Source organism: Oncorhynchus mykiss, chromosome 6, assembly GCF_013265735.2.
Source record: "Oncorhynchus mykiss isolate Arlee chromosome 6, USDA_OmykA_1.1, whole genome shotgun sequence".
Classification (NCBI taxonomy): domain Eukaryota; kingdom Metazoa; phylum Chordata; class Actinopteri; order Salmoniformes; family Salmonidae; genus Oncorhynchus; species Oncorhynchus mykiss.
In genome coordinates, this window is record NC_048570.1 from 25535798 (window position 1) to 25559507 (window position 23710).

At 44.2% G+C, this 23710-nt stretch overlaps 1 protein-coding gene across 1 annotated transcript in view; it reads left to right on the top strand.

Moving 5' to 3' along the window:
* hmcn2 (hemicentin 2) overlaps window positions 1–22170 on the top strand; it is a 61124-nt gene extending 38954 nt beyond the window's left edge. The window contains exons 45-81 of the mRNA XM_036979721.1: window positions 460–584; window positions 698–881; window positions 1028–1125; window positions 1237–1515; window positions 1623–1813; window positions 1915–1996; window positions 2106–2242; window positions 2349–2490; window positions 2585–2729; window positions 2883–3010; window positions 3200–3356; window positions 3462–3583; window positions 3674–3838; window positions 3948–4055; window positions 4200–4334; window positions 4449–4583; window positions 4741–5010; window positions 5134–5324; window positions 5404–5617; window positions 5782–5916; window positions 6023–6213; window positions 7527–7608; window positions 7778–7948; window positions 8134–8286; window positions 8472–8609; window positions 17037–17158; window positions 17263–17503; window positions 17695–17754; window positions 17993–18112; window positions 18484–18618; window positions 18729–18848; window positions 18988–19113; window positions 19240–19368; window positions 19477–19770; window positions 20014–20133; window positions 20227–20353; window positions 20635–22170. Of these exons, the coding sequence (XP_036835616.1) occupies window positions 460–584; window positions 698–881; window positions 1028–1125; window positions 1237–1515; window positions 1623–1813; window positions 1915–1996; window positions 2106–2242; window positions 2349–2490; window positions 2585–2729; window positions 2883–3010; window positions 3200–3356; window positions 3462–3583; window positions 3674–3838; window positions 3948–4055; window positions 4200–4334; window positions 4449–4583; window positions 4741–5010; window positions 5134–5324; window positions 5404–5617; window positions 5782–5916; window positions 6023–6213; window positions 7527–7608; window positions 7778–7948; window positions 8134–8286; window positions 8472–8609; window positions 17037–17158; window positions 17263–17503; window positions 17695–17754; window positions 17993–18112; window positions 18484–18618; window positions 18729–18848; window positions 18988–19113; window positions 19240–19368; window positions 19477–19770; window positions 20014–20133; window positions 20227–20353; window positions 20635–21019 (5857 nt within the window). The 3' untranslated portion in view covers window positions 21020–22170. The remainder of the gene's footprint in view (window positions 1–459; window positions 585–697; window positions 882–1027; window positions 1126–1236; window positions 1516–1622; window positions 1814–1914; window positions 1997–2105; window positions 2243–2348; window positions 2491–2584; window positions 2730–2882; window positions 3011–3199; window positions 3357–3461; window positions 3584–3673; window positions 3839–3947; window positions 4056–4199; window positions 4335–4448; window positions 4584–4740; window positions 5011–5133; window positions 5325–5403; window positions 5618–5781; window positions 5917–6022; window positions 6214–7526; window positions 7609–7777; window positions 7949–8133; window positions 8287–8471; window positions 8610–17036; window positions 17159–17262; window positions 17504–17694; window positions 17755–17992; window positions 18113–18483; window positions 18619–18728; window positions 18849–18987; window positions 19114–19239; window positions 19369–19476; window positions 19771–20013; window positions 20134–20226; window positions 20354–20634) is intronic.
* Window positions 22171–23710: the final 1540 nt, after the last annotated feature.

Here is a 23710-nt window from a genome sequence, read left to right on the forward strand (position 1 = left end):
GCCAATGACTGTATTAACCTTGTATAGGCTACTTGCTTAGCTCGCCAATGAAAGAGAAAAATCACCTGCTATTGAAATAATGCTACATCATTTGCTTTCCTGTCAGATGTTGATATGGCTGTAGGTATCCTTGTGGTTAGCGCGTTGGGCCAGTAAACGAAAGGTTGCAGACCGTATACCCAAGGCGACAAAGTGAAAAATCTGTCGATGTGACCTTGAGCAGGGTTAATCATTCTAATTTGTTTCAGGGGCTCTGTACTACTATGGCCAACCCTGAAAAACAACACATTTCACTTCACCTATGTGGTTTATGTGATAATAAAATGGTTTATATATTTTTTATTTCTTGGAGGGGCCAGTAGCCTTCAGTTGGCACTTGACCTGTGTGACACTGGCAAATTTACCTGAATGTCCAGCCCTGCTTCGTAATCACTGACGTGTGTGTGTTCTGTGTTACAGCATATCCCCTGATGGGAGTACTCTAACCCTGCTAAGGCTGAGGCCTGAGGACTCTGGGACTTACACCTGTCTGGCTGTCAGCCCTGCTGGACAGGAGAGCAAGATCTTTACCCTCCTTGTACTGGGTCAGTTGTCTTTTATCTACGTGTTAAAGAAAATATTTCCTAACTAAATTAGTACTGAGCTTCCTAGAAACAATCTGGATTCTTGGTAATAATGATGATGTAATTCCGCACAGTGCCCCCCTCTATCTCGGGTGAGACCAGTGCCCCCAGAGAGGTGCAGACCACCCAGGACAGTGTGGTGACCCTGGAGTGCCAGGCAGCGGGTAACCCTCCACCCCAGATCAGCTGGCTCAGGAATGGACGCCCCCTGCTCCTCTCTCCACGTATCCGCCTCCTCTCCGCAGACACTGTACTCAGGTAAGATTCTATACATGGCAAATGTCTAGTTTGGTAGCTCTCGCACAAAACGTCCTTAATGAAGGAATAAACAGGAAATGTTTTTGTAAGTATGCCTGAGTTTCAGGTGAGGTGAAAGTGAATGTGTATGCCCTCTGTGTGTGTAGGATCTCTCCAGTGCAGCTGTCAGACTCTGGGGTCTATACATGTGTGGCACGTAGTCGCGCTGGCCTCGCTGAGCTTAACTTTGATGTACAGGTCCAAGGTACTAACTTATACTCCCCACCTCCTTTTGATGAATACACCACTGAGCTGTAAGTGCTATACCTGTAAACGGATGTCTGTCTGTCTGCCTGCCTGCCTGTCTATGTCTCAGTTCCTCCAGGTGTGGACCATGTGGAGCCTGTAAAGCCGGTCACAGTGGTGCGGGGGTCCCTGGTGACGCTGACCTGTGAGGCGCAGGGTGTCCCCCCTCCCTCCTTGAAATGGCTAAAGGACGGCCAGCCTCTGTCCCTGCATCGCAACCTGCTGCTTGACGGCCAGGAGACGCGGCTGCAGCTGCCTGACGTGGGGCTCTCTGACAGAGGCCTCTACAGCTGTGTGGCCAGCAACCAGGCTGGCAGCAGCACCAAGAGCTTCAACCTCACTGTGTTGGGTGAGCAGGCAGAACAAACATTCTCCATTCACCCAAACAGCACCTACGCACAGATGAAAAGTTGAAGCTCTGCTGAAGCAATATGAATGTTTTCTATTCTTGCACAGAGCCTCCAAAGATCTCCATCAGCTCTCCAGAGGAGTTGATGGTGGCCGTGAACACTGCTCTGGAGCTGGAGTGTACTGCAGAGGGCGTCCCCTCTCCTACCCTTAGCTGGCTCAAGGATGGGCGCCCTCTACAGGGAGATAGTGAGATAGTAGAGGAGGACGGACACTTCCTCAGGATTACCAAAGTGCAAGTAAGTCATAAACGTAATGACACAGCATTTAGTTGACATTCAGACCTCACTGCTGTATAATGGTAAACACCAGATCATACCAGTGACATCTCTGTTGTTAGGTGGAGGATGCAGGTCTATACACCTGTCTGGCTAGCAGCCCAGCAGGCGAGGATGGAAGTAACCACTGGGTCCGTGTTCAAGGTGATACATGTGTTTCCTAGCCGTATATTGTCAACCCTGCCAATAGATAGCAAGGTACTTATAAATCAAATCCTGATCCTAATCATCAACGCTTGTTTCCCTGCTCCAGTTCCCCCAACTCTTCTTGGTTCTGATGATGTCAGAACGTTGTCAGTCCCAGCCAAAGGACACCTGACTCTGGAGTGCCAGGCTGACAGTGACCCTCCACCAGACATAGAGTGGTACAAGGACGACGTGAAATTACAGGTCCGACTGGACGTCATGGAAACAGGGTGGCAGGAATCACACAATATAGTACAAAACGTTATTGACTCTCTCTTTTTCTGTCTCCCTCTTTCTCCCCTGGTCCCAGCTGGGGGGTCGTATCCAGAGGCTGGCCGGGGGTCAGTACCTGGAGATCCAGGACGTCAGGCCTCAGGACAGTGGCCAGTACAGCTGTGTGGTCACCAACATGGCTGGAAGCACCAACCTCTTCTTCACTGTGGAGATCCTCAGTGAGTTGATAACATGATGATGATATGGAATAAATCTGCAGTATAAACCTCAATCAATTATATAATGTGTATTTTCATGTCTCTTTCCCCCCAGTGCCACCAGTCATCAAAGAGAGCAGCTCTGTGGTCACTGCACATGTCAGTCAGGATGCAGTCTTGCCCTGTGAAGTAGAGGGGGAGGCCTCACCTACAATCCTGTGGAGGAAAGATGGCATCCCTATTGGTCCTGACGACAACAAGTAAGGGCTTCTTACTTTTTGTTCCACTGACTTAGCTAATGGAGGTTATTGGGATACTGTCTTTACACATAAAGCAGAATGTCATCTTCTGTATGACTGTGGATGTGTAGATTGTCAGGGGAGCTGACTGATTGTGTGTGTCCTGTGTCCCAGGTACACCACACTGTCTGAAGGCTCTCTGCGTGTAAAGGCTGTTCAGCTGAGTGATGCTGGACGCTACTACTGCACCGTGTCCAATCAGGCTGGATCAGATCACCATGGGATGGACTTACGCGTGTTTGGTAAATAAATACAACTCAAAGAAAAACAGAATCACACCATAATACCGTAGATTTACCTTTTTACATGAACATTTTGGATCAGACACTCTTATTCAGGTTTTCAGCCACTGCATTACAGTCAGCACCTTACAGTCAGATTGGTTTGTATGCCATACATACGTATTTTTTTTATGACTTGGGTCCCTGTAGTTGGTCCCTCGATCAACCCTGGTCCCTTCAACGTGACGGTGACCACAGGGGTGAGAGCCGTGCTGAGCTGTGAGGCCACAGGTATACCTGCACCTAAAGTCACTTGGAAGAGGAATGGGACTCCCATAGACCTCAACCAGCAGTCTGGCACATACAGGTACGTGGAGCAGAATGGCCTGTCCTCCTGTGAATTATAAAACAATGGACATACATACAAAGGATTCATTTTGAATTATTGTGTGTGACTTTGTTTTGTTTCAAGGTTACTCTCCTCTGGATCTCTGGTCCTTTTCTCTCCATCCAATCAGGATGAGGGATACTTTGAATGCACAGCAGCCAATGAGGTTGGAGAGGAGCGCAGTGTCATTGAGGTTATCCTACAAGGTATTGTTGCTTTTAGGTCCTAATCCAACATTGGTAGAGAGCCATTTAATCTAAGATAAAGACTGAGATTTCTTCTCTCTTTCCCTTTAGCCCCCCCCACCATTGAAGATGACATCACAACAGTCATTGCTATCAAAATGGCCCCTGTGGTGCTGCCTTGCCATGCCCAGGGCCGCCCAGAGCCCAGTGTCAGCTGGACCAAGAGTGGAGCCAAGCTGGGCTCCCGAGGAGGGAGTTATCGGGTCCTGCCCACAGGTAGGTCCAACTGCTGCTCAGAGTGTAACATGGTACAATGGCCATCAGTGATTCTGTCATGTTAGTACTTTGGTCTTCATTGAGGTGGTACTGTACTGTTTGGATCCAGGGGTGCTGGAGATTACAGCTGCTACCCCCAGTCATGCAGGGAGGTACACCTGCTCTGCCCGGAACCCTGCAGGGGTGGCCCACAAACACATCACTCTCACAGTGCAAGGTGGGTCCTCGGGTGGATTGTTGTTAAGGTTATACAGTAATGGTTAATGTTTTTGCTTTGTAACTCTGTCTTCATTTTACCATTTAACAATGGTTAGTCTGTATATGATAAACAACGACAAGGGATTTGCCCTCTCCCACTCAGAGCCCCCTGAGATCAGGCCCATGACAGAGGAAGTACAAGTAGTGTTGCATCATGGGACGGTTCTGCCCTGCGAGGTGAAAGGTTTCCCTCGACCCTCCATCACCTGGCAACGAGAGGGTGTTCCCATATTAACTGGTGAGAATGTCCAATTTTAAACACTTGATCAGAAATCAAGCCATTATATAACACATTGGTCAGTTATACTCTGCTGCTTCTGAATAGTGATGTCTTCTTTCTATGGCTCTACAGGTCACAGACTGGCTCTCCTCTCAAATGGAGCTCTGAAGTTCTCTCGGGTCACACTGGGTGATGCGGGCACTTACCAGTGCCTGGCACAGAATGAAGCTGGCACAGCAATGGGAAGGACACGGCTCGTGCTGCAAGGTAACACACTACACCTCTACAGAGCATAGACATTTTGTCTGAAAGGTATGGAGGCACTTGTTGGTAATTAGTTGAATGCTTGTGGGCCTCAGAGAAATGTAAATAATGCATATCTCAATAGTGAAAGGTTCAACTATGTGTGATGGTGTTGCTCCAGTTCCCCCAGTACTGAGTGTTCCTCGTGTGGAGTACACGGCCGTGCTGGGCCAGCCAGTGAGCCTGGAGTGTGTGGCAGATGGGCAACCCCAGCCGGAGGTGTCCTGGCACAGGGAACGCAGGCCCGTCACAGAGGGGGCACACATACAGCTCTTTGCCAACGGCACCCTGAGGATCGCGGCCTCACAACGTAGTGATGCTGGCATGTACACCTGCTCTGCAAAAAACCTTGTTGGCAGGGCCAGCCATGACATGAGGCTTGTCATAATGAGTGAGTGGATAGGAACTGAGGGCATGAGACAGATTTAACCGGAATTTAACCTAACATTAGGATTAACAGTGAATGGCGTAACTGATTTGCCAGTAATAAACTGAGTCTTTCTCTCTCTTCTAGTCCCGCCTATGATTCCTGCTGGTCAGCCAGAGCTGTCTGTTGTCCAGGGCTTCCAGGCCTTGTTGCCGTGTGCGGCTCAGGGTTTGCCAGAGCCCAGGGTGTCATGGGAGAAGGACGATAACACCGTGCCCAACCTGCCTGGCAAATTTACTGTTCTGCGATCAGGAGAGCTGATCATTGAGAGGGCAGAGGTCAGAGACGTTTCTACTTTACAGTGTATAATCAAGGTGATTTAGGTGAAGATTCTGATCAACTTTTTGTCCCTTGTAGCCAGGTGATGGTGGTGTGTTCACCTGTGTGGCCACCAACACAGCAGGCACAGCGAGACAGGACACCCGCCTGTCCGTCAACATGAGGCCCGCCTTCAAGGAGTTACCTGGTGACGTGACCCTAAACAAAGGCCAAAGTCTAAGCTTGTCTTGCCATGGCCAGGGCACCCCTACCCCTGTCATCTCCTGGACCGCTAACAACAGCCCCTATCCAGGTACTCCACTGGCTACATATTCTGTTATGATTGATTTAAGGATCGATATAATGATCTTTATTGCTGCAATAGTCTCTCTCTCTAGATCTATATCTATCTATCTATCTATATATCTATCTATCTATCTATCTATCTATTTCTCTCTCTAACTCTATCTATCTCAGGTTCCAGTGTGGATGAGGCAGGCAGAAGCTCCTTGGTCATAGAGAATGTGACCATGAGTGATGCGGGAACCTATGTGTGCCTAGCAGAGAACAGTGTGGGCACCATTAGAGCACTCTCATTTGTCCGCATTAGAGGTGAGCACTTTCAAGACATGACCAGAGTTTAGACTGTTTATATTTGTGTTGTTCTATTTGTTGATAGGGGTACACTGTATGTAAGGGATGTATCATGTATCCTTAGAACCTCCAGTTTTGAAGGGAGAGGCCCACATCTCTCAGACTGTGGCCCAGGGTGGCACAGCCATGCTGGACTGTCCTGTCCAGGGAAACCCCAGTCCTGTCCTCCGCTGGCTCCGTGACGGCAGTCCCCTTCTCCGCTCCCTTCGCCTGCAACCCCTCCATAATGGCTCCCTGGCCATCTACAGCATCACGGTAACACCTCACGTGTCCCATCTGTCTCTCAGAAATATTTTTATCCAGTGTTTGAATTTGAGAGTTCATATCTTGAGTTAAAAAATGTCTGTACAAACAAAAAGAGAGTAGGCTTACACAAGAAATGATGGACAATTTTGAAGTCAGCTTAAGAGTGAGAGGATGGACCACTGACTGCAGTCAATCTGCACTCCATCTGCAATCCTGGGTCATGGAACATTGTGTGACCTACAGTAACTGCAGTGTCCGAGTCTGGCCGTAATCAGATTGGCGTGAGTTCAGTCAGAGGCTAACAGTATTAGCTAGAGAGGGAAGGAGGGAGCTCAGATATGGATGTTCCCAGGCTCTCTCCCTGTTCTGCCGGCTGTAACGTTGTTAACTTTGTTACCTCTATAGCTAATGCTGGAATAGTACACCCTGCAGCTGACACTCTCAAATACAAATAGTTCTTCTCACAGAGAGCTCTGTGATACTCTGTTGTCATACTGAGTTATTGCCGAACGAGCTAATGGAAAAACCATAAACTTTCCTTTTTAGAAAATGTCAGCTTTTAAATGCGTCAATGAGGGATAGAAGTTCCATAAACAAATCTGAAATATGCATCAGTCTTTTTCAACAGAAAAAAAATGAAAACAGCCAGTGGAACACAATGTTTATCGTAGAGTTGACTGACGCACTCAAAGAAACTCAAACGGGACTTCTTAGGACGGCAAGACTTTATTCAGCAGCAACAGTACACCATACTTCAGCATATGGAAACATATTTCTGACCAGTCAGTAAGCTAACACACCCTTTTAGAAACTTTGAAACAGGGCAGGACCTAAAAGACTCATCCCTTGGTCGTCATACCAGATTGTTACTTCACTGAAGGATATAATGCTGACAGGTCATGATGATCAGTTTGGAAGTCAAGATCCCCTATTTTCTATTATCTTAGACGTACACAAAGTTGATACAGAGGATTAAACAAAGATGTTTTAAGACATAATCAGCTTGATTTATAAATGTCGTAGTTAATAATTGGCCAATTGATGCAGGTTATTGTTAGTACCTGTATATGAATATGACAATTACAGCTTCTAGTAGAAGCCTACACACTCACACATTCACAATCTTCACACACACACACTACACACTCACATTTAGCTGAACCACTGGGGTAATGTCACTACATTCTATGATGTTATTTGGAAGAGTGTAAGGATGAGGGTCCCCACCAGCAATATCAATCCTCATATTTCAGAGGAACAATAATAATGTGCTTGTGTTAAATGTGTTTATGCCATAACATCTATCTATCTGTCGTTGTCAGAGAGGAGATGCAGGGGAGTACCAGTGTGTGGCTGAGAGTGAGGCTGGAGTCGCGGAGAGAACCGTCTCTCTCAAAATACAGAGTAAGTGATGTGTGGACAATAAACACAGTCACACCAACATCCAAATACTGTTGTGAAAATATGAAAAAGGAGTATTCTTAAAATTACACACATTTTTTATTTCATTCTCTAAATGTATTCTCTCTCTCTCTCTCTCTCTCTCTCTCTCTCTCTCTCTCTCTTGCCACAGTTAAGGGAGGTTACTCTAATTGGGAGGAGTGGGGCCCATGCAGCACCACCTGTGGACGAGGGGTTCAGGAGCGAATCAGGTTATGCAACAATCCAGAGCCAGTCAATGGGGGGCGATCATGCGACGGTCCCAGTTTGGACTCCAGAAGTTGTCAGACTGGACTCTGTCCAGGTACGGCTGATTGAACTGATCTCCTGTCACTCCAAACAGATGCAGATGAATTTAACAATGGACTTATATAATGTAAATAAAAAGATTAGTACCATAACCCCCCCCCCCCTCTCTCTCTCTCGCTCTCTCTCTCTCTCTCTCTCTCTCTCCCCCCCTCCATCTTTCTCTATGTTTGGTGACTGAAGGGGAGGCCCCTCGTAAGGCCAGGGGCAGCCTGATAGGGATGGTGAATGATAGGGAGTTTGGGGTGTCGTTCCTGGAGGTTAACATCACAGAGGACCTAGAGGAGGGAACCAGCACCCTGCAGGCCCACCTGGACAACATCCCCCCTAGTGTGGGTGAGTATGGGAGTGGGAGAGGATTCTGTTTAGAAATACCAATCAAGTCAGTAACTTAATCAAGTTGTGAAGACGTTGTGTATATATCCCACAGTCACTGTCATTGAGCATGTCTGTACCCTGACCTATCATACTCTTAGAGATGTTTCCATATAAGCTGTGGTCTTACTACGGATGTTTTGCAGGTCCATTGCTGCGGGCGCTCGTGTCTGTGTTTGCTCCCATCTACTGGACCACAGTGCTGCAGACTGGAGCAGCCAGGAACGGCTACTCACTGACCCAGGGCCTGTTCAGACAGGAGTCCCAACTGGAGTTTGACACAGGTCAGTGAAGAACAGATACAGTTACATTCTGCAAAATAACCTGAATTGTTTTACTCTACTTTAAATGTAGTCCTACAACAGTGTTTGTCTCTATTGAAGTGAATTTTCCCTTTAAATCTGTACAAGTGTAAGATCTTAATTGGATCACCCTGTTGTTGCAAGAAATGTTCTTTATAGCAGGAAATACAAACTTGTAGTGTATTGCAAGGTTAAACAGGCTTCTCAAATTTATAATTTCCACTTTAACCCCCCCAAGGTCGATGTCCGTACCCCCCTGGATATTGAATTAGCATAATAAAAACAATCCCCATAAAAATCAGTCAGTTTAAGATAGATATTGGATGCGTCTCAATCCACTGCGTCTGCCCATGTCGCACTTCAGCATCTGTGGTGACAGAGCTAGAGCGGTGTCTGTCAGCCCATGAGACATCCCGAAGATCGGTCTTCTCACAAAATCGACTGTAGCGTCTGTTTGGCCCCTCTATGGAAAGATGAGACTCTCACGAGCGTCTTGGGACTCATCTGAAGTCGATACAGCCGATCTACCATCTTCTGTCTGTAGCGTTTAGTGCCAAAAATAAGGGGTTAAATACACGTAAGAAAGAAATAACAAATGTTTCCTAATCTTTCTTATATCGCTGTTTCATGTAGTGAATCTGTTATTCAATGCAATTCTATGGCCAAATAGCAGTAAGGCCAAAAATAATGTTTCATCAAATAAAAAATAAAATATATATTTTTTTGTGATACTTCGAGGTGTCTTAAAACACCAAATCAAATAGCAAAATGATCCCTGGTATGACCATCTTAAAACAATTCCATATAGTTTAGTGGAACCCCCCCGCCCCAGCTTAGACAGGGCTTAGAAACTTGTCCGATTTAATTTGCCCTAGCAAAAAAATGTATCAACACCTAAACAAATGTCCATTTAATGAATAAATAATTCACATTTCCTCTTGCTGCAGGATTATTTTCCTGAAATGATAAAGTGGTCTAACTAAGATCCTACGTATGTACGTTGTAAGAGAACCAGCAGAGGGCATATTTCTCCATGACTGCAGTTCATTTTTGTTCACTTGAGAATTCAGATTCCTAGTCCTTTATTGTCCCCAAATTTGTCGCAATAATACACAAGAACAGTGAAACACAACAGCAGCTTCTGACAAAAACATAGTGCCTTCAGAAAGTATTCATACCCCTCGACTTATTCCACATTTAGTTGTTACAGCCTGAATTCAAAATTGATTAAATTACTTTTTTCTCTCACCAATCTACACACAATACCCCATAATGACAAAGTGACAACATGTTTTTAGAAATGCATGCAAAGTTATTGAAAATGAAATACAGAAATATCTCATTTCCATAAGTATTCACACCCCCGAGTCAATACTTTGTAGAAGCACCTTTGGAAGTGATTACAGCAGTAAGTCTCTAAGAGCTGGATTGTGCAACATTTGCCCATTATTCTTTAAAAAATTCTTCAAGCTCAGTCAAATTGGTTGTTGATCATTGCTGGACAACTATTTTCAGGTCTTGCCATAGATTTTCAAGTATATTTAAGTCAAAACTGTAACTCGGCCACTCAGGAACATTCACTGTCTTCATAGTAAGCAACTCCAGTGTAGATTTGATCTTGTGTTTTAGGCTATTGTCCTGCTGAAAGGTGAATTAATCTCCCAGTGTCTGGTGGATAGGAGACTGAACCAGGTTTTCCTCTAGGATTCTGCCTCTGCTTAGCTCCATTCCATTTATTTTTTATCCTGAAAAACTCCCCAGTCCTTAACTATTACAAGCATATCCATAACATGATGCAGTCACCACTATGCTTGAACATATAGAGAGTGGTAATTAGTAATGTGTCGTATTGGATTTGCCTCAAACATAACACTTTGTGTTAAGGATAAAAAGTGAATTGCTTTGCCGCATTTTTTTCAGTATTACTTTAGTGCCATGTTGCAAACAGGATGCATGTTTTGGAATATTTTTATTCTGTACATGCTTCCTTCTTTTCACTCTGTCAATTAGGTTAGTCTTGTGGAGTAACTACAATGTTGTTGATCCATCCTCAGTTTTCTCCTATCACAGCTATTAAACTCTGTAACTGGTTTTAACTGGTTTCCTTCCTCTCCGGCAACTGAGTTAGGAAGGACACCTGTATCTTTACAGCAGTGACTGGGTGCATTGATACACCATCCAGAGTGTAATGAATAACTTCACAATGCGTAAAGGGATGTTCAATGTCTGTTTTTATTTTATTTTTACCCATCCACAATAGGTGCCCTTTGAGAGGCATTGGAAAACCCTCGTCTTTGTCGTTGAATCTGTGTTTGAAATGCACCGCTCAATTGAGGGACATTACAATTATCTGTATATGTGGGGTATAGAGATGAGGTAATCATTCAAAAATAATGTTAAACACTATTATTGCACACAGAGTGAGTCCATGCAACTTATTATGTGACTTGTTAAGGAAAGTTGTACTTCTGAACTTATTAAGCCTTGCCATAACAAAGGGGTTGAATAGTTATTGATTCAAGACATTCAGCTTTTCATTTTTCATTAATTTGTAAACAAAAAAACATTATTTCTCTTTGACCTTATGGGGTATTTTGTGTAGGCCAGTGACCCCCCAAAAATCTCAATTGAATCCATTTTAAATTCAGGCTGTAACCTAGCAAAATGTGGAAAAAGTCGTAAGGATGGGGGTGAAGACCACAACCTCATGAACCAGGGCTTCATGTGCACCATCCTCTACAGATGGACAGGTCCTCTGGTTGGGAGACAGATCTATAGGTTTAGTGTGGAGGGTCTGGTGATTGGCAGATTTGACTACAGCAATAATAACTACCGGGTCACTAGCATGCAGGCCATGATCAATGAAACTTCTCTTCCCATTGACCTTTACCATTATGTTGACGTGTCTGGAAGGATTGAACAGTTTGAGAAATTCAGTTTCATGAACTTCATGAACTTACCTGATTCACATCATGAAGCACAGTAAGATATTTAATGCCAACAGACAAGTGATGGAGGTCCAGTATGAGATCCTGAAGTCTAGTGCAGTATGACAAAAGGGGTCTCATCATTATCTGTGAGATCAGGATCAGTGGAGGCTTGGGGGAGGAGCTATAGGAGGATGGGCTCATTGTAATGGTTTAAATGGAACGGTATCAAACATATGGAAACCACGTTTGACTCTGTTCCATTTATTCCATTTCAGCCACTACAATAAGCACGTCCTCCAATAGCTCATCCCACCAGCCTCCGCTGATCAGGACCGGTGTGGATAACATCACACGCTACTCATACAAGTATGATGCTAATAGTCAGCTTATAGTTACGACCTCAACGGCAACAGTAATTGACTGATTCATGGCAACAGTGCCAGACTAATGCCGTTGCGCTATGACTTACAAGACCGCATGACAAGACTTTGAGATATTCAGTACGAAATGGATGAAGATGGCTTCCTTCGCCTGCGGGACAATGTCATGTCTGATTACAGCTCCAACTGACAGTGTCGGAGAGGAGTGTTCACTACCGCTATAACGGCCTAGGCACGACCCGTGACGGCCCGCAGCTTCAGTTCTTCTATGCTGGCCTGACCAAACCTACCAGGGTGACCGACATGTTCAACCACTCCACCGCTCTGAGATCACTTCCCTCTACTTTGACCTGCAGGGACACCACCTCATCGCCATAGAGCTAAGCAGTGGGGAGGAATACTACGTAGCCTGTGATAACTCTGGCACGCCACTGGCCATCTTCAGTAGCCAAGGACACATTGTCAAGGAGATGCTCTACACCACTTACAGAGACAATTACCAAGACTCAAACTCTCCTTTTAGCTGATCATCGGGTTCCAGGGCGGTCTCTATGACCCGCTAACCAATCTGTTGCACCTGGGGAGGAGGGACTATGTATGATGTGGTGGCTGGGAGGTGGACCACTCCCAACCATAACCTGTGGATGGAGCTCAGCATCAACCCAAGCCTTTCAACCTCTACTCCTTCAACAACAGCTACGCTACAGATATTAGCGGTTGGTTGCAACTGTTTGGGTTTCAGCTCCACAATGTTGTCCCTGGTTATCCCAAGCCGGAGATGGAGAGCATGGAGCAAACCTACGCAATGATTAGGACTCAAACCAAGACACAAGACTGGGACCTAGCGAGGTTGCTAGATTGGGGTTGCTAGCGAGGACAGCCTTCGTGTGGCAGCAGTCCTAAACCACGCAGTCTACCTGTCAGGCCTGCACTTCATGGTGGGTGTTCTGGATACTCACTACTTCATCAAGCCTGACCTGCTGGAGGGGGACCTAGGAGTGGTCGGCCACACCGTAGTGGGTTGCGTTCTGGACAACGGCGCCAACATGACCTTGTCCCAGATGATGACTGTGGTGGGAGCTTCGCTGACATCCAGATGCAAAACAGGACTCACTTCAACATCCACTACGGTGTCACAGAGGAGGAGAAGGAACATGTGCTGGAGGAGGCCCGGCACAGAGCGGTGGAGCAGTCCTGGGTCATACAGCACAGGAGGCTGGAGAGAAGTGCCCCAGACTCTGGACACAAAGGGGATGGTTTCCATGTGTTTGATGCCATTCCATTTACTCCGTTACAGCAGCTTCCACTGAACAATGTTGTGATTTGCTCTTATTTCAGTTTATACAGTACATATCTCTCTGTGATCTGTGAAATTGTAATGACAGCTACTGTCTTTTTTTTGTGACTACAAGACCCCCTGGCATCTGGGATTTTGCTTCTTCCTGCTTATTTGACATTCTGGTGGTACAATGGAATAGATTGTGTGAGTTTAGACAAATGAAATTGTATATAGCAAGTGCTTAATTAATCTCGTTAATCCGATCAATAGAATTGATCGCTGGAGTTACACAGAACAACGGGGAAAGTATTCAAGCTGAACCTATACAGTATAATTTACTTTTTAACAAATTGCTTATTGTAAAATATGTCATGTATTATCTGGGTGGAGCTCCTTCCATATCATAAAGTATTATTTGTATAATTTATTTACTGGACTAGAATGTGGAGCTTGCAGGGCAGACTATAGTGGCCTACACAAAGTGCTAAATCATTGTGTAAATGCTGCAAATAGCTCATCATATTGCAATTCACAGGTATTACATTCATTGTACCTTAATTATCCTGATGCCATTACAAGGCTGTCCTTACCAGTCTCTGTTCAGTTAGACAGACGTGTATCCGAGCTAGCAAGTCAATTGGCAGACAGTACAGAAGATAAGTCTCACTGAGTAATCCGAAAGTCATGAATTAGTTGTAAGAATCAATGGTTTTCATGGTACAAAAAGGTGATAAGCTTGTAAAAAGCTATAAGCTTGTCCAAATCAAATGTAATTGGTCACGTACACATGTTTAGCAGATGTTATTACGAGTGTAGCTAAATGTTTTTGCTTCTAGTTCCGACAGTGCAGCAATATCTAACAAGTAATATCTAACAATTCCACAACAAATACCTAATACACACAGATCTAAGTAAAGGAATGGATTAAGATTATATAAAAATATGGATTGGCAATGTCAGAGCGGCATAGGCTAAGATGCAATAGATAATATAGAATACAGTATATACATGAGATGAGTAATGCAAGATATGTAAACATTATTAAAGTGACTAGTGTTCCATGTATTAAAGTGGCCAATGATTTCAAGTCTGTATGTAGGCAGTAACCTCTCTGTGCTAGTGATGGCGGTTTAACAGTCTGATGGCCTTGAGATAGAAGCTGTTTTTCAGTCTCGGTCCCAGCTTTGATGCACCTGTACTGACCTCGCCTTCTGGATGGTAGCAGGGTGAACAGGCAGTGGCTTGGGTGGTTGTTGTCCTTGATCTTTTTGGCCTTCCTGTGACATCGGGCGCTGTAGGTGTCATGGACGGCAGGTAGTTAGCCCCCCGTGATCCGTTGTGCAGACCGCACCACCCTCTGAAGAGCCCTGCGGTTGTGGGCGGTGCAGTTGCCGTACCAAGTGGTGATACAGCCCGACAGGATACTCTCAATTGTGCATCTGTAAAAGTTTGAAGGTTTTAGGTGCTAAGCCTAATTTTCTTCAGCCTCCTGAGGTTGAAGAGGCGCTGTTGCGCCTTCTTCACCACACTGTCTGTGTGGGTGGACCATTTTGTAGGACAAGGCACACTTAAAGTTTATCAAGTGGGTAGAAGTATAGACTAATAATCAGGAGCGGGAAGTCAGAGCAAGGTGAAAAGCAGACAGGATGACAAATTCACAGTGGGTGTCTTATAAGAGCCTGAGTGTATACTAGTTACAGGTCAAATGTAGTAGATGTGGAGGAGGATTTTTCAAAGAGAAATGCACACAGAGAGAGTAGCTGTTTCCCACAGATAAAATTGACTGGAAACAGCAATGTTTCAATATTTGTATGTATTTGGTCTGTGCTTAATTTACTACAACAAAGTCACAGTGTGTTACAGCGTTAGTCATTCCCATTCCTATGTGAAAAGTCTGTAAGTGATGCTGTATGCCTCTGTCTAGTATTCCACAGAAATGATCTGAGGAAATTCGATGTGCATAAGAGTACACCGTCTTCACAACAGCTAAAATATTTTCCATGTAGCCCCAGTTAAACAAGCCTTAGTAAAGCAATGGTTTCCTCCGTCCTTTGAACCCTCTAAGAATCCTCCTTATTTCCTAAGACAGACTTTCATGTATGGGAATGAATTTGAAGTATTTAGTATTTCATTTATTTTGGATTAGAGTGTTTGGATCCGAAGAAGTTTATAAGGTAAAAATGTTTTCTCGTCGTTCACCCTCACGCGTTTCCCATACGCACAATTTGGTTGTATTTTTGTCATTGGGATGTGTATGGTTTGTGTGCTGACATTTGTTTTCTACGCTTTCATACGTAAATGAAACATTTAGCACTGTGGAAAAGGCTGAACCAAAAGCATGAAGTGCTGTGGGACGGAGCCAAACACCGTATATTCAGTAACACTTTAATACTGTCCAGTTCATCACAAATATAATTATTTGCAACCTTATGTTGTTTTTTACTTTCATTCTCATTGGGTTGTATTGCAAAAAGGAATTGTATAAAACATAGGCTATATGGTATACTAGGTAACGCTTTACTTGACACCCAGCGTCATAATACATTATGACACGGTCATAATCATGTCATAACAGCTGACAAAACTTGTCATAACGTGACACAATTGCATTATTTAATGTTTTTTTTTTACCTTTATTTAACCAGGTAGGCAGGTTGAGAACAAGTTCTCATTTACAATTGCGACCTGGCCAAGATAAAGCAAAGCAGTTCGACACATACAACAACACAGAGTTACACATGGAGCATAACAAACATACAGTCAATAATACAGTAGAAAAATAAGTCTATATACAATGTTATGGCATCTACATAAGTGTCAAAACTTCTATATAAATATTTTTACCTGCTATTATTGTAATTGTGCACACATTGATGTCAGCCATGCAGCTTACCCCAATGCTCTGTTGCTGATGACTGAGATGAATGCAGGAACAGATTTCAGGAGCAGGACAAGACACCCTCTTTTTGACTGATGACTGATATAAGGGCGTGTACGTGATAGGCCTATCTGGATTGTATGATTATGATGGTCATAATGCTTCCTGACAGTGTCAAAGTGTACTTTCTTAGTCCAAGTAAAGTGACACAGGATGTTATAATGCTTCATGACATAAAGTGTATTTTCTGCAAGTTATTTAAAATATGATGAAAACAACATGACTGTAAAGCATTCATTACATCAAAACAAAGGATTTAAGAGAGATTTTCAAATGAAAGTTATCTTCTTGGCAGGGAAAATTCTCATTTGAATAAATGTGGGTTTTGACACTAATGTAGGTGTCATAACCAGCCATAAAATAATGCAATATATATCACAACAGATGTAAATATATGGGTCATGACAGTTATGGCCATGTTATGTCAGCTGTTATGACACATGACATAGTTATGATCGTGTGGTAACGTGTTATGACACTGGGTGTCAAGTAAAGTATTACCGAATACGGTATAACATATTTTGGGTAAATTAATTGATAGTACTCCCTATAATTGATAATGCTCTGCCCATTGGTCATATTGATGATATTCTCTTAGTTGGGTAAATGAGTCTGAGAGCGGAGAGGGTGTGATTGCTAATATACATTTCTGTTTTACGGGATACTGTGTACTCTGATGGTATCAAAACGCTTGACTGCATTTTCTACTCTGGACTTTGACTAAGAGGCATGTCTTTTCTGTGAGTGCTCCAGGAAGTGGGTGTAAATAATGGGAAGTTAATATTTTGGGTGTGGAAAGTTCATGTTCAAAACAAGTTTCTTTTTATTTTGTATTATTCCATGCTGTATCTGAACGTTCTGTTTGTGTGTGTGTGTAACCAGGAGAGAGCCTTCGGGTAACACATGTAGCCAGAGGTCTGGACTCAGAGGGGGTTCTCCTAATGGACATCGTTATCAATGGCTTTGTCCCTCCAACATTATCAACCTCCCATCTCAATCTGCAGGTGTGTAATGACTAACACTCTCATCCTAAAGCCAGCTCAAGTCCCTGACCGTGACTAACCATGACACTCTATCTCTAATATGATGATTGCTTTGTGTCCTGGAGGAGTTTGATGAGTCATACGTGCAGACGGGACCAGGACAGCTGTACTCGTGGTCGTCCCAGGCCCATCAGAGAGCAGGCGGTCCCATGGTGCTGCGCTGTAACCACTCCATCATCTACGAGGGCCGAGAGGAGCGCCAGGGGCCCCTGTTACAGCTGCTTAAGGTGTCCCAGATGAGTGGCATCTACAGCATATTCACTCTCAGCCTGGACTTCCAGATGACAGCCTCACTACTCCTACCAGGTCAGTGCAAACACAAGACAGACAAACACAAGACAGACAAACACTAGACAGACAAACACAAGACAGACAAACACTTGACTTTAAACTGATGTACTGTAGCAAACATGTTGCATTTTTGTCATTGTAGTTGTTTAAATGTAAGTTGCAATTTAATCGGTTCATAGACTTAAGGTGGTGCTCTGTATTTTTAGATGGTGATGGAGAAACATGTCCGAAAGGTTTTGTCCTGGATACAGCCTCTTACTGTGCTGGTATGTTTTTGTATACTTTTGCCTTCTGTGATTTAAAATAAAAAAAATAAGCTAAAAAACAACAACAGTGTATACAGTAGAAAATTGTTGAAATTAAAATAATCCAAATACCCTTTTTGGATTGACCAATCATATTTTGTATTGCAGTGTAATTATCATGTATTACGACAAAACAATTACAAAGTATTACAATACAATGAACTCATGCAGAAAATCTTAATAAACTGTAACTCGTTAGATGAGGATGAATGTGCTGCAGAATCGCCCTGCTCTCATTCCTGCAACAATGTGATGGGTGGCTTTTCCTGTGCCTGTCCCTCCGGCTTCACCATCTCTCCAAAGACCAACACATGCCAAGGTCAGCCACAGGAAACACTCTCACTGAACACTTTATCACACCATTTTATCACACCATCGCTGTGAATGTATAAACACTCTCACTGAATGCTGCACACTTTATCACACCATTTTATGTCTCCTATTTAGATACGTAATTACATTAGGTGATCTGTCTGTATATGGCTCTGGTATCATGTGGATTGGTAAGCTGTATTTAGAAGGCAATCTATGGTGACAGACAGAAAAACACAAATATTTACATTCATTTAAATAGTCAGGTAGCTAGTGCACACAATATCTGGTTCTGAGATGATCTGAACTGATGGTATCGCTGTGAATGTATAAACACTGTTATTGTAGACACTTCAAATTTGTGGTACCTCTCTGCAGATATTGATGAATGTGCCCAGGCTTCCCACATGTGCCACTACAACCAGCAGTGTGTGAACACGGTTGGCACGTACCGCTGCCAGGCTAAATGTGGCCCAGGGTTCAAGCCCAGCGCCATGGGAACCAGCTGTGAAGGCAAGTCTATTCGCAACAAATGAAAAGTTTATTTAGGATTTTCTTTCAGCCGCTCATCACCTGTATAAGGCATATTAGTAACAGAGGTAGGGCTGTGGTGTGAGTTTCAGATGTGGATGAGTGCCAGGAGTCGTCTCTCTCCCCGTGTCAACAGCAGTGTCTGAACACCCTGGGCTCCTTCCGCTGTGTCTGCAACCCTGGCTACCAGCTCTCTGGGCACCGATGTCTAGGTCAGTGGCCCCTGCGGCTCACTGATGATATTTTCAACAGATTCAAATGTTTCACACCAGGAGGCAGTAAATTGTAAGTTATGGAAGCAGTTACTGTAACTTATGGAATCTCAAACCCTTTATGCTTGTTTGTAAACAGACATCAACGAGTGCAGCAGGAATGTGTGCCCAGCTCAGCAGCAGTGCCGCAACACAGAGGGAGGCTACCAGTGTTTCGACAGCTGCCCAGCTGGCATGAGAATGGGAGAGAATGGGGCCTGTGTGGGTATGATGCCATTCATAATTAATGTGTCTGTTACTCTGACTGTTGTTGCATGCAGGTACAGCTTTGTGCCACGAGAATGATGACCCTCACATTAAGCCCTGTGTTTACCATCGTTTTGTCTCACAGATGTGGACGAGTGCCAGGATGGGAGCCACATGTGCCGCTACAGCCAGATGTGTCAGAACACTATTGGGGGGTACGGCTGTGTCTGCCCCAGAGGTTATCGGTCCCAGGGGGTGGGCCGTCCATGCCTGGGTAAGACACTTCATTTTGGCATAGTCATGTTTTACTCCACAACACAATATGCTACTGTCCAATAAAATGTAGTTCTAAGTAGTGTCTGAGTCTTGTTTTGCCTTTCAGACGTTGATGAGTGCCTACAGACGCCGAGTCCCTGTGCCCACCAGTGCCGTAACGTGCCAGGCAGCTTCCGGTGCCTCTGCCCACCAGGCACTGTGTTACTGGGGGATGGGCGCTCCTGTGCTGGCCTAGAGAGAGGACAGGCCTTCTCCAACGGTACCCGCATCAGGGAAAGACTGCGCCCACAGCTGGTGTCATCGCTCGGTAGGCCCATCCTCTCACGGCATCACGGGGTATCCCGCATCACCAGACAGAGCTGCCCCATAGGCTACACCAACCGAGATGGCACATGTGTCGGTGAGTGTTGCTCCCCCTAAAGTAGAAATCCCTCTGGAAGCATTTCCCCACATAAAGATGTTGTTATTAAATAACCCAAACCACCAAGGGCACTTTGGTTCTGTCATCTAACTGGCATCTGTTTTTGTGGACAAGATGGATTCTCATTTTCCTTGAACGTCTGTAAGCAAAGGCCGCAAGCAAGGGACTTTAATCTGATACCACCATGAGCATTACCTCATCATGTCATTGATCTCTGTACAGATGTGGATGAGTGCTTGCTGAGGAAGCCGTGCCAACATGAGTGCCGAAACACAATAGGCAGTTTCCAGTGCCTCTGTCCTACAGGCTACCAGCTCTTACCCAACGGCAGGGGCTGTAAAGGTATGGAGAAAATACACATAACCACCCATCACAACTGGGTTTACATTGCCAAGAACATACACAGGTACTGAGTTTCCTTTCTGATGCTTGCAGACATTGATGAGTGTGCAGTGCAAGGCATCCAGTGTGGACACAACCAGATGTGCTTCAACACTCGTGGAGGACATCAGTGTCTGGACACGCCCTGCCCTGCATCCTATCAGAAAGGAGGGAGCCCAGGGTAAGGGGCCTGTTGCAATGTGTGGCTAGTTAGACAGATTGTTTCCTGTGTATTGTTGTAATATTGTAGTTACCGTAGTTACTTATCACACAACCATAGTCATTTTATATGTAGTTAGCTATGTATGTAATAAGTCACCGACCGTTGATGCCACAAAACAATGAATTGGTTGTTGTGTACAGTATTTATGTATTGTATGTGTCACTGAACTTTAGAGCCAGCTGGCAACAGTATCGGTACCTCTGGAAGTGTAACAGTTGACTCTTCTTTCACCATGGCAGGACGTGCTACAGACCCTGCTCTTGGGACTGTGCCTCTGGAGGTTCCCCTCTGCTACTGCAGTACAAGCTGCTGACCCTCCCCCTCGGCATCCTAGCCAATCACAACGTGGTGCGCCTGTCGGCCTTCTCTGAGGCGGGGGTGTTGCAGGAGAGAACATCCTTCACCATCCTGGAGCAGGACAGTGAGGGGGATCCGGGGGCAGGGGGCCAGCTATTTGGCATCAGGGATGAGGCAGGCAGGGGCATCATCTTCACCCTACGGCCCCTGCAGAGACCAGGCCTGGTGCGTCTGAGGGTGCAGGCGACCACCCTCTCCACACAGGGCCGCATCACATACCAGAGCATCTTCATCATCTACATCTCCATCTCTAGATACCCCTACTGAGCCCCCCCCCCCAACTGGAACGTGGAACTGACTGTGCTTTCCCCTAAGAGGCCCCTGTCCCCTTCCTCAATCTCTGTAGAATCAGGCTCCCGGCTTGTGAGACCGAGCATGCCAACCAAGCCAAGCCAAGAAAGCACTAATCAAGAGACAAGGCAAACAGTATTATCCCTAAGGATTTCACTGATATTTGGACCCTTATCTGTGGTACAATGTAAACTGTATTGAAATGGATCTTAAACTGTGAGGACATGGTTTAGTCAAAAATCTGTTCTGTTTTGTTGGATTTATCACAATGAACACGCCAAAGATGGTCCTATAGCATTACAATGGCGTGCAGCTATTTATATTGTGAAAATGCTACAGGTTTGTCAATATTATTTTATCTCGTGTTTTCCTATTCTTTTAAGTCATTGTTGTCACATGAATCAGCTATAAGGTGCTATTCTGAATGTACTGTACTTATGTGTGTTTAAGTTTCATCGAAGCAGTGAGCCGTGAGCCATATGGTGCTTGTGTTACAAGAACAAACGGATGAGGAAGCATTTCCTCCCCCGGCCTGGACTAAACCATCTTAAGCAGGAAGTAGAAGACCATTTGAGTTTGATTGCTCTCATTGGACTCTGTGCTGAATGGAGTTGGCCTCCACTAGCAGGGCCACAACATGGACATCAGAGAAAATGTCCCTTTCTGCTTAATCACGTTTAGTCTGTAGGCTGTAGTATTCTGATTTAGCCATTCATCTTTCTAAATGTGTTTCAAAATTCCATGGTTAAAAACCATAGAGGGAAGGAAGCAACAAAGACATCGTGCTGAACAACAACTATTTATTGTTTAACCAAAAGCATACTCAGTGTGCACACACACAAACCCCAAAATGTGAAGAACCACATTCAGTGGGTGTTTGTGAAACAGGGAAAGAGGAAGCAGATGAATATTAATATAAAAGATGCACAATATACTTGTGTGAATTAAACATGCTGAACAAACTCAGCAAAATCATGGCTGCAATAGTGCAGTGTACATTTCTTTAGAATTTCGACTGCACCCTCCCTTCTATTAGCTGTATGATGAATTAACCAACATTTCAGTGTCACTGTATACACATGTAATGCCATCAAATTCATAAAAAAATGTCTATTTTGAAAAATGTGTATTACTGTCCGCTTTGGTCATTGGTAGTAATGCACGTTAAATGTGTTTTAACTGTAAGTCAACCAATGAGAAAATGAAATTAAACTTAGCCATTTATGACACAATTATATTTGGACTGTTTCAGTTACCTGCAGCACGACCTCCGAGGCTGGTCTTTGCTGTTCTGTTGCCCGTGACGATACCAAAAAATGCCGCCGCCTCCACGTATATTCCAGAGGTTGAAGTTCGGTTCAAATGTAGGTTCTGAATGAAAGGTGAGAAGGTATTTTCCATATGTTTAAAATATAGATTTTCCAGGACGTTGAAAATTCATATTTTTCAGACATTGAAAATATGTATTTTCCAGATATTGAAATCAGGCTAGTTTTTGGTTCTGAATGAAAGTTGGAAATAAGTAATTTATAAACAGCTATGTTATGACCGGACAAAATCTGAACCAAACATAGACATCTATGATTGGTTCAGATTTGGTCCAGACCGGACCAAAAACCAATGTCAGTGGATGTGGAAATCAAGGCCGACTTTCTACCCCCCATAAAGACGTTCAAACGGCATCGCAGTTGGTCCGTGCTTACTGAGGGCTACAGTGCTGCATCTGTGGTAAGCCTACCGTTTGTAAAACACGAAAAAATATGTCCAAAAGATGGCAGGCTACACCCCAGTAAGCACGAGGTAACATGTCGGCCCACAATGGAATTTTGAATACCGATCCATGTTGTAGTCCCACCGTTTGTAAAACAGGCCGTTGCATTGGCTTTATTAGTCCTAATTTCTGTGACTAATCAACTTGGCCATTTAAACTCTGAATATCAGCAGGGTTGTGGAGGGGTCAAAAAACGGTAACTATAATCCGTTATGTTACCAGTGAAAACATTGTAATCAGATTACTGATACTTTTGAAAAAGTCGATTATTTGAGGATGACTTTTAAATTCAGAAAGTATGTTTGCAAAAAAAAGTTTTCTCAATGACATTCAAATCAGAATTTAAAAAAAGGCGCACTTTTAAATTTGTTCCACCTGAGCGAGTCTGAGCACAAGTCAGAGACCACTATGATGTCACACCAAACGTGTTTGATGGATCGCGGGAAAAAAAGCAGGAATATGCTTTTGTAGGCTACAATCCAAGGTATGTCTTCCAATGGTGCGTCTGCTGCATCCATGTAGCAAAAGAGACACTCTGGTGGAGTTACTTAGTTTTTTTTATTTTATGTTTTTATTTATTTATTTATTTTCTTAATCTGGTTTGGTTTTTAACCTTAGGTCCACTTAGGAGCCTACAACAAGTCACAGTAAAACATGAACATTTTATAAATAAATAAATAAATAGACCAAAAAGAGAAAATAGAAAAAACTGTCAATGACAATGTGAGAAAATTATGGTAACTGGTCTGGCCCTAATTTAGGTTAAGACCCCCCTCCACACACACACAGGCTGTGCTGGCTCACAGAAAGAGTGGGTCATTGTCATTTTGGTCAAGGCTCTTTATGGCAGGTTCAGCAACTGATGGAGCTGACTTAAATGAGTAAGCAGCTGGGGT